The following is a 10969-nucleotide window of genomic DNA, read 5'->3' as shown; positions in this document are numbered from 1 at the left end:
GTCTCCCACTGCATCTCGAACTCTGCATCCTTCTGTGTCTGGTTTCTTCTGGCAGCAGCTCATTCTCTCTCCTTATCTCCTCAGGAGCCACGGCATTTGGCTGAAAACATCAAGTCCTGTCTTTCTACGTTACCTGGCCTAAGTACAGACCTGAGGGGTTCTGTGAGGGAAAGGCAGCTGCTACTCACCTGCATGCCAATGACGGCGTAGATGAAGAAGAGCATGGCAATGAGCAGGGCAACATATGGGAGTGCCTGTGAGAGACAAGACCCACATGAGGCTAGCCCAGCGTAAGTGCTTCAGCTCTGGAGACCCCCACACCTGCACGCCTAGACTTGCACGGTGTCACAGGCAGGGTGTGCACTCCAAGCTCAGTATCGCCCTGTGCTAACCCGAACCGTTTTCCATATAGAAACACAGTTCTCAGGGAGTTTGAAGCGTACCCTGCATCCTTCATAAAACCGTAATTGACCAAATCATTCCAAAATATCAGATTCCCCAATTGCTTCAATTTCCTCTGTATCTCGGGTGGGGATTGGGGAGCTGTTGTAGAGGAGTCGAGAAACATTTTTATGCAAAATCACCCTGATTCTGGGTTTTCTTAGAGTAGGAGCATAGGAGTAGAATTACTGAGTCTGAGGGTCAAAAACAATTTCTGAACGCAAAACACTTTAAAATGCAGTAGTGAGTGAGACATTTTATAAAAATATTTTACATTCAAAGAGATTACAAGTTTTGCTAGACTTCACAGTTAATACATCTTGAGGTCACTTGGTCCTTAATCCTGCTGTATACTCCACCTGCTTAACTTGTCTGTAACAATGAATCGATCATCCTTACTCGCCTCAGATTTCCTGTATAATGAGCTTTTATAACCTAAAATAATCCAAAACGATGATAAGTTATGTATTCTTCTATGGCCCTGACCAAAAAAGCAGTGTGTGTATATTATAGTAATAAATACTGAAAACAGAAAATAGGTTGAAAACAATCTTATGCAACAAAATCTGCCATAAACATTGGAATCCACACACGGATAAACTTGATGATGGTGCATTTGCAGTATTGAGTGCTCTGGAGTTGGATGCAAATAACTCATTCTCTTGTAAAACTCTGCTAAAGATTTCTGCAAAATACCCCTCATTTCTTCTGCATGTGATGCTTTCTTGGTTGCTCGATACAGAGCAAAGCCCCTTCTTAGGGAAAGTCAGGCATCAGTCAGTCTTAAGGATGACAAGACAAGGGGACAGATGAGTTATATACAATAGACAGATGACAGACAAAGCCAGCCACCATGACTACAGACAGACTGAAGACAGGGAGAAATGTAGAACTTAAAACATGGGGTCATTCTTGGTCAAATCACAAGGGGATCTGCTGAGCTTTCTTTTCTAACTGCAACTTTGTTTTGGTGTATCTGAGGTTGTCTTTAAAACAGGCCACTGAACCAGACATTCGCCCAAAAAGAGCTACCAAGTCAAGGGCTGGGCTCAGGATGAAAAGAAGCTAGCTGAGTGGTAACAAACACAGGCTCTTTTTATTTAAAAGCATCCCAACAAGTCTGTGTGCCTGGCCAGACCTCAGTCCTGTCGCCCATGTTTCCATCGCCACACATGACAAATGCACCCCTGTGTATGTATGGTGTGCCTCTAGGCTGCCTGGGCTACTGGGCTTAATTCCAAGCACATGTGATTCGAGCAGCCCTTTCCCACCTAGGACAGTACCATGAGAAAGCGGACAGGCCACCTACAGGCTACTGGCTCTGGGACTTGCAGCCTGGCCCAATGCTACAGCACCATACCAACAGGGGGGCTGATGACTGGCATCCCACAGGGCTAGTCTCTCCACAAAAGCTCTTTGCATTTTCTTATGTTTGAGGACTGTGCTAGCATAGTGTTTCAAGGCAAATGACTACCTGGCTTCTTTATCTACTATTTTTTTTTTTAAATTTAATAATTTCTTCAAGAAACAGGATTGTTTTGCATACACACATTCCATTATTCTAGTAGCCCATCTCAAACAAACAAACAAACAAACAAACAAACACATATTACTTGGGATTTTTAAATGGCTATCTCAAAGGTGGTGTGGGGCAAACTTGAATTTTTTTCTTTAACTTCACTGGTTCACATGAGCCTTTAAGCCATTAATGAAGCAGAGAAGGCGCATGGCTCACTCTGCAGCATCTGTGCATGTGCACGGGTTCCCAACATGGCTGCACCTTTTCCCACAAATCCACATCGATTCCTTGCCTCAGCTGACTCTGGCCAGAAGAGTGGGATGTCTACAGCAAGGCACCAGAAAGTTCTGTTTAAGGATTGACTAGAATGGAAGGATGGAGTCAAATAAGGCCCAGTGGATACCTAAGTGAACTGAACTCGAATTCTATCAAGCACCCTACGGTAACCTGGTTTAAGTAGAGAATCCATCTAAGTTAGAGAGAGGCTATGCGATAGCTTGAAGGAGAATGATCCACATAAACTCTGTCTCTGGTCTCTGTCTCTCTCAGCCTCTCTCTCAGCCTATAATTTGCAGATTAGATGTGAACTCTCAGCTACTTCTCCAGCACCCATTCCTGTCAGCCTGCTGCCATGCTCCCTGCCAAGTGGATCATGGACTCACCCTCTGAACCTGCAAACAAGCCCCAATTAAATGCCTTATTCTATAATTTGCCTTGGTCATGACGTTTCATCATGGCGCTGTAACAGTAACTATGACAAGGCGACCAGGCTTTAGGGGATGTGTAGTGCCTTCTCTCTCTCAGACACAACTATTGCTGAACATTCTGGGCAATCAGACATTCCAAAGACTTCCATTTCCTTCTCTCTGGGAACCATAGCAGTTCTGAGTTTCAGGGTCTTCTTTCTGCTCTTGATTCCTACTTGGTTCATCAGAGGCAGTGCTGTGTGGCACCCCACAGTCATCACTGACACCGTGGTTCCTCAGAGGGCTTTGCGGGTCTTCCAGGGCAGACGACAATCCCTGACTTACATACGCCCCCCAGGACAGAAAGGGGAGACCTGGCAGGGCTCTTACCTGAAAGGACTTAATGAAAGTCCACAGCAGCGTCCGGATGCCTTCCCCCCTGCTGAGAAGCTTCACCAGGCGCATCACTCGGAAAAGACGGAAAAAGGTGATGGAGATTCTATTGCTCTCTTCAGAGTTCTGAAGGGTTATCATGGAGAGGTCAAACCCAGTGGAAAGTAGAACATGCAACACTTTGAGAAAACAGCAACAGACGCAGAGGTGACAGAGTAAGAACTGGAGGTGTGTTTCTAGGACCTTTTCACCTCAGAAAGCATGGTAGGAATGGAAATCACATGCTAACAACACAGGGGTTGGGGGGAAAACTGCATCCACACAGCACATGCATGTCCACGTGTTCTACTGTGTTAGAGGAGAACGCTGGGCTGCTCAAGAGTACTGGACACTGATGAGGAATGCAAGCCACTGCAGACACTGTTCTGGAAGGACAATCATGGAGAATACAGAACACCAGTGGAGAACTCAACACGGTCAAATAAACTAAAGGCGAAGGCCCAGCCCCTGGGGACCAGTCACTGATCTTACCCCAGGTGTAGCAGTTGGGAGAGGGACACTGTCACTTTCAGTTGGCTTTAAGAAATCAAAGATTGAAATGCATTAATGAAGGGGGAAGGAAGCAATGGCTCAGGAAACATTACCCCCCTTTCACCAGTGTGTAGTTAATGTCTTTGGTCAACACAGCTGCTCCTTCCCTGAGAAAACATCAGTCCCTCATTCTGGAACTGGACTGGAGGTGGGGACAGTCGCTGACAGGAGCAGACACACTACGCTAGTCTAGTTTCCCCCAGGGGGTTGATGTGTCAGGTGACTGACTGGTCAAAGACTGTGGTACAGACCTTAAAGGTCTCTAAAGACAGGTTCAGAGACAGCTCTGCTTCTGTGGCTCAGTCAAAGGAGCTGACCTCCTGCAGCAGCCCCCCCCCCCCCCCCGCCCCCCCCCTTTGCCCCACGCCCCCCCCCCCCCTCCCGCCCCCCCCCCCCCCCCCCCCCCCCCCCCGAATGCCTCTAGCCATGGGGAAAAGCGTGGCTCTGTCTGTGGTCCCCACACTTCAGCACTCCATGCACTCCACTGGATCAGTGTCTCTGCTGAAGGGCTGGAAGGCCTGGTCTGTGTACAGGACAGAGGCGGGCTTCTCTCCAGCCACCTGCACTGCTTTGCCGGAAGTTCGGCTTGGCCCCAGCCAGTCAAGCACAGAGTCTTCAGGACTCTGGAAGATACATCATGAGGCTGGCTTGCCTGAGCCTCAGCAGCTCTGCCTCCCCCAGATCCGACTGTGTGCCTGGTACCCTGGACCTAGCAGCACACCGAGGATTGGTGTTTACTTGTTCTCTCACCCTCACAGAGGGCTGAGCCCTTCCTCACCACTCTAGTGCTCACCATAGTACATTCAGGGAATTGCTTAAGAAAATACAAAGATGCTGGAGGCCAGCCTTCCCCACCAGGAAGCATCTTTGAATAATAATAGCAATAATGAAGGAAGGAGACAGCCTCCTATCTCCCCCCCCCCCCATCACTTCCACTGAAGTAGTGGGTCTTCCTGGATAATGGAAAGGCTGTTGGAGGTTCTCAGCCCAGGTTTTCTGTGGCAGCACACAGTAAAACTACACAGGGAGGTAGGTGGGCACACTGCTAGATGGGTCCTCCCCTGGAGACATGGGGAAGAAAGGCTTGGTTTTTATACTGATTCCTGAGCCCAAAGAGAAGAATTTTAAGGACTTAAGAGGTAAATGGGTTCGGCTATGTCAGCCATGCCTGTAACTCAGCAGAGACTCTGAACCCAGGAACAGGTCCTGATCACCAGAAAGGGCTCGAATCCACCTGGATGGATGCTCAGGACAGGAGCTCTGCCATAGGCATGTCAGAACTTAGGGTCCATCAATTTTGTTTATATCTATTATCGCCTCACCCCAGAAGTAGCAACATATCCTTAAAGAGATGAGCTGTGTGTGTGTGTGTGTTTAATTAGACAGGGAGCAGGGTCTCATTATGAAGCTTGGGCTGGCCTCAAACTCTGACTCCCCCTGTCTCTACCCCCAAAGTTCTGGGGTTATAGGTGTGAGCCACTATGCCTAACTTAGATCATGGGGATTTGTGTTATTGTTTACTTTTTAAGTTAAGACTATAACACACACAGGAATTAGTTTCCCAGTACTCTTGTCCCCCACAACGCTCTCCCTAGGGGCTGTGGAGAGGAGGGCCACCTGACCAGGTAGCTGGACAGTGCACATGTGTGTGAGCATCTGTGTAGCTCTGTGTGTATGTACACCTCCATTTGTCTATGCTCAGAGGACTGGAGGGGGCAGGGCAGAACCCTCTACAGCTATGTGACCAAAATCCCCGTCACATCTGCGGGATGTACAGCAGCAGAGCCAGCCGCTCTTCCTGGCTATCCGTTATCCTTGCTCCTCTGCGTTACTCCATGGCAGGCCATTCATGATCCTCTTTCTTTGGGCTGATAAAAGTTGGCTAAATCGACTTTGGAAATGTGTGTCTTTTTAAGTGTATCTGAAAGATGACAATCATCAATCATTAAATTTAAATTCAAACTCCACCTCCTACATACTGGGATCACAGGCGCGAATCACAATATCTAGTCAACTTTTTATTGTTGTTGTTGTTGTTTATGGAGAGGAGAGGAGACAGCATCTGTCAGGAGACAAAGCAGTGGACCATGCAACACAGGAACAAAAGAACAAAGCACTTCAGGCTGCATGCACCCCCAGAGTGGCCTGAAACATCATCGCCCCGGCGCCACACACTGTAGGGCGGGAAGAACTGCTATCAGGGAGGATGTATCTGACATCAGTGGGGGACCATGCAAATTGACACAATGTCTTCCAAACTGGAAGGCCCCTAGAATGGCTTTGCTCCATCTGCAGAGAGGGCAGCTGCTCTGAGCCTGGCCTGCACTCTAAAGCCACCAATGCCCACGTGCTGCCCAAGCTATTTCCTAAATTGATCTGGGTCCTTCTACACTCCAGGAATTTTTAAAGCCACCAAGTTATTCTAATATGCTCTCAGAGTTGAGAATTTTGGTCCTTAGCCCATAGTGATGCTGGGCCAAGTATTCAGCAGATAGCCCACTGCAACAGAGGAGTACAGACAGTAGGACCACTAGGAAAGCCCACTTGGGCTGTTACAGCTGAGCAAGCCTTCTGGATCTGATGAGGCATCATAATTTGGATGCAAGAGAATTAAACACCTCTTTTTTCTTTCTAAGGGATAGAGGAGGCACATTGGGAACAGAAAGGTAGAGGATGGACAAGGAGCATAAGTTACCTGGTACTATGCTCGACTTTTCAGTCACCCACGGATAACACTAGAGCACCTGAAGCAGGGAAAGACTTGCTCTCCACATGCCTTTCTTATCAAGAATGGCCTCAAGGACCTGGGCGATCCATGTTCAATAGGATTTCATTGTCACCTAAAGGTTTGGAACGGACAGCTTCAGTAGCTTCTGCTATTGCAAGGTCACGTTCCTCAGCCTGGTCCCCAGCTACCATATGGGGTTGAGAGCCAAACTGTTGTGTCTCATTCTGACAACAAGCTGAATGAAACGATGGAAACAGTGTCCAAGCTGGGCGCTTGACAAGGCTCTGAGAGTGAGCCCCTGTCGGGTTTTTCTGCGTTCTTTGATAAACACAAAGCAGCCAGTTTCTAAGCAAGACCACTCTCTCCCAGGCAACAGTGGGATGAAAAAAGTCTGACTGTCAGCAACACCCATCCCTGGGCCAGAAAAACTGTTGCTTGATTGTTTTAGAACTCAAAGAACAAACAGGCATTGGCGAGAAAGCAAAGTAAGTCTGTTAGTGTCATCCAACATTTCAGCAGCTTGGTGACAGCACAACCAAAGGAGAAGGGGACAGGTCCAGGAAAGCCATCACACCATGAGCAAACGGGGGGTGGAACATGGAGGGGACAGAAGGACGGAAAGGACTGGTGAGCATGCAAACAGGACAATGCAAAGGGCCATCAAAAATTTTTGTTGTTGCAAAGACTACAAACAAGCAAGAGTTCTTATTTTCCAGGCCAGATTATTCATTCCGGAAGGCTGTGCTAGCAAATCACAGAGCCAATATGACTTGACCAAGCAAGCCTGAGCCCAGGCCCTGGTCAGGGACAAGGACATACGGGAGAAGAAACAGTTAAAATGACCATGGATGATCCTTAGCAAGTCCTGTGACACTCAGCAAAACACCAAAGGTGGGAAGCAGAAATAAAGTATACAGTCTCTAGAAGCATTTTTGCTTAACGACTTCACCGTATATATGATTATATATACTTGCCGCTACAATTTTCTAAAAATAAAACCAACATGAAAATCAATTAGGCAACAGAAAAGGAAAATCAACAGAGTCTGGGGGAGAGAGCATAGCAGGTTAAACATCACAAAACATGATGCTAATGACAGCTCAGACCAGCCAACAATGGACCAAGGGTATCCATGCTCAGTTGACTCCCGACGTCAGGACAAGGCCACTGGGGATGTGACATGCGCTGCTCTCCTGGGGAACTGTATGTGTGTGTGGAGGGGGGGTGTAGGAATAAACATCCCCATCCTAAAATATCTGTAACGTCAGAGAATAAGAATGTTCTTTTTTAAAAAAATTGTTGATTTTTCCCAGAACCTAGCTCCAGCCTACAAGTGGTAGATGCCCAGTAAAAGTGTTGAAGATGGGATAAATGAGCAGGGAGCATGACCTTTGTATCAAGGGACAGTAGAGGGACACAGATCTCTGTAGGTAACCCAGAGTAGGAAGCTGCCAAGGCCAAGGCTAAGGAGTGTTTGGTCTCAGAATACAGCCAGGGAAATTCACTGACTGCCAACAGGTTTGGAAACTGGTAATATTCCCCAATGTGAGTCTTCAACAAGAACTGGACATCATAAAAGAGGCCTTGCACAGACACGTAACGTAAAGTGCTAACTGGACATTTACACGTGAACCTTCCCCATCCACAGAGACACAGGACCGCCCTGAGACACTGACAGGCAGGGCCAAGCCAGAGCTGAAGAGCAGGGCCAGCACCCAGCCCAGGAAGCAGGTGTTGCCTCTAAGTGTACCAAGTTACACTAGCTAGTCAGCAGGTAGGCAGCATGAGACAGCTGGGTGTCTAGCTAATGAACAAGCCTCAGCTACCTCCTGGTACCCAGAAAATATTGAGTTTATGACCTCTGGCTCACCACACCTAAAGTCTGCTAGAATGACGACAGTTTAGGTGTGCTACCATCTGTCATAGAACAGTTTAGGTGTGCTACCATCTGTCATAGGACAGTTTAGGTGTGCTACCATCTGTCATAGGACAGTTTAGGTGTGCTAACATCTGTCATAGGACAGTTTAGGTGTGCTAACATCTGTCATAGGTTGTTTCTGACCCATGGTAAGTTCTTTGAACACAGGATAGATACTTCAAATGCCCTGAGATGATTAAAGCAGTCAGATGTCACACCACATGGCAATCAAGTTAGGGTCCTGCTGTCCTTCCAGCAACAACTGGTTATTTTACACCCAACTGACATTTACATATCATGCATAGAAATTTTATAGCTGCCTACAGAATATGTCTTGTAAAGCTGAATTTACATAAGTCTAGGCTTTAGAAGTTTGGGGTACGTGTACTCAGGCCAGGCCTAGCAAAATGCCATCTTAGTATCTTGGCATGGCATGGTATGGATTTTGGTGTGAGGGGGCTTACATCATACTCTGGTGGCCATGGTAATGTCTTACAGTCTATTTTACACAGTATACAGGAATACTGTATGAATAACAGTGCATCTTCATAACCCATTATTTAATAAGTATTTTCATAAATATTTACCCAATTTTATTCCCAGTAGATATACCCACTCTGCTGGACCTATAATTGAGGAAACTGAAGACTGAAGTAGGGCAGAAACTGATAGGGTGGTGGCTGTGCAACCATCCACACTGACTAAAGTCAGCCTTGCTGCACCAGTGGGCATCCAAGAATACCATTGTTCCATTTGGTACAGGCAGTCTGGGTACCAGGATGGACCTGACAATCCTCAGCCCTGCATACATCAGCCAGGCAGAGCTGAGCACTGGGGTGGCAGCAGGCAGCACTGGACTGGCAACACAGAGCAAAAGTCGACACCACACAATGGTACTTGCCCAAGCTCCGCTCACTGCCTTGCGGGACATGCACACTGACATACGTCCTCTAAAGGGCCCTTCGCTGCCTGCCCGTGCTGGGGGTTTGCTCCGCCCAGTATGTATGTGCTCCCTTGTCAAGAAGAAACTGCGTGTAACAAAGAGGGCAGCGGCACTCTCTTGACACACACCGGCAACACTCTTTGAGGACTAAGGGGCACCAGCTAGACTCAGAGCAGACCCAAGGCTAGGAGGAGAGTGGCAGCAACTACCTCAAAGCCAGGCGTGGCTAGAGGGGTCTCTTGTGCCATCACAGAACCATGTGAGCACAAGGCACGCACTACCGACTCCATCCTGTAGCTGCAGACATTGGGATGCAAAGCAGTCAGGAGATCTGTTAAGGTTACCTAGCTAGAGAGTGATGGCGCCCGTGAGACTTGAGGACGATCTTTTAAAAGTAACCATTTTATCTCCAAAGTGGCAATCCTGTGCTTTTATCTCCATTTCTTTAGGGGAACGGATGGAGACAGGACAAGGGATGGGAGACTACAAATTGACTTTCATTGTTCAAAATGAATTAGTGCCTGCAATTTTTATGGGCATGGGGATTCACGGGCAGGCCTTCTAGTCTCTTCTATGCCAGAATTAATGAAAACAATCACGTTAAGGACACAAAGTTTGCTACTTACATTCACTTCAGTTATAGCAATATCAACGACGCTACCAACAACAATTAAGGCATCAAAAGTGTTCCATGCATCAGTGAAATAGTGCTGTTAGGCAAGCATTCAGAAGCCACAGAGGACAGGAAGCACAACAGGAAAAAAGAAGAAAAGGACAGCGTTAACAATATGCCACTCGACTACTTGAAAAATCGCCCCAAGACAAACACATCATCAATACATCACTTTGGATGGATTTTGACAGAGCAGATGGAACAACCAGAGACACCCTATCTTACCTTGCCTACTAGTGCCTGGGGTCAATGGTGCCAGAGTCAGCCCTGCAAAGGTGGCTTGTGTCTGCAGAGGCCTTGGGCTAAGGCTCTACTCTAGAAGGTTCTTTCCCACAGTCTCTGTGAGGAAATGTCTAGTTTCCGATCAAGTATGACTGGGGTCTGTGACTTGTCCAGGTGATGCCACATCAGGGCAGGGAGCAGAATGTGCAGACAGAGGAGAGAGGACGCAGGCCACACAGGTGCATACTTACGTCGGCTTCGCTGAGGGCCACGTCTATAATGCTGCCGATTACGATGAGGGAGTCAAACGTGTTCCAGGCGTCACTAAAATACCCCTGGACAGAGCAGGCAGGGGCAGATGTTTATGAGCACTTATGAAGGGAACATCACACGGATCACATGAGGGGACACATCCGAGTCCCCTCAGCACCCATAGCAACCAGGGAAGGGGTCAGGAAAGCCAAAGGGGAGAAAACAATACTGTCTACTGGTGGAAAGGGGTACAGAGTGGTGGTTGTGCTCCTGCATGTGTGAGAGAGGACATGAGTGAGAATGGGCACAGACGTGCACACACATGCACACACACATACGTACACACACATATGTACACACACATACGTACACACACATATGTACACACACATACGTACACACACATATGTACACACACATACGTACACACACACATACACACACACACACACAAATACTACAGGCGTATGGCCCTGGGCAGATAGAGGGTAACCCAGCCCTGCTACCCAGAGTATTCACCCTAAGCCTGCAAGAGCTGAGGGAAGAGTGAGGCTCCTCCACACTTCCAAGAGTCTCCAAGTGCCCTTCCTTTATTTTCCCACT

General features: G+C 47.7%; 1 protein-coding gene across 4 annotated transcripts in view; it reads right to left on the bottom strand.

The window, feature by feature from the left end:
• Cacna1d (calcium voltage-gated channel subunit alpha1 D) overlaps positions 1-10969 on the bottom strand; it is a 307540-nt gene that overhangs the window by 40843 nt on the left and 255728 nt on the right. For 2 of the 4 annotated variants that reach the window (XM_026779996.1, XM_026779995.1), the window contains 4 exons: positions 10366-10449; positions 3571-3615; positions 3037-3165; positions 189-254 (listed from right to left, as the gene is read on the bottom strand). In XM_026779996.1, coding sequence (XP_026635797.1) covers positions 189-254; positions 3037-3165; positions 3571-3615; positions 10366-10449 — 324 coding nt within the window. The remainder of the gene's footprint in view (positions 1-188; positions 255-3036; positions 3166-3570; positions 3616-10365; positions 10450-10969) is intronic. The other 2 variants (XM_026779998.1, XM_026779997.1) reach the window with 1 other exon arrangement.

This window comes from Microtus ochrogaster, chromosome 6 (assembly GCF_000317375.1).
Source record: "Microtus ochrogaster isolate Prairie Vole_2 chromosome 6, MicOch1.0, whole genome shotgun sequence".
In the NCBI taxonomy this organism is placed as follows: Eukaryota; Metazoa; Chordata; class Mammalia; order Rodentia; family Cricetidae; genus Microtus; species Microtus ochrogaster.
Note: the sequence above shows the minus strand (reverse complement) of the source record. Positions and strands in the feature narration are given on the sequence as shown.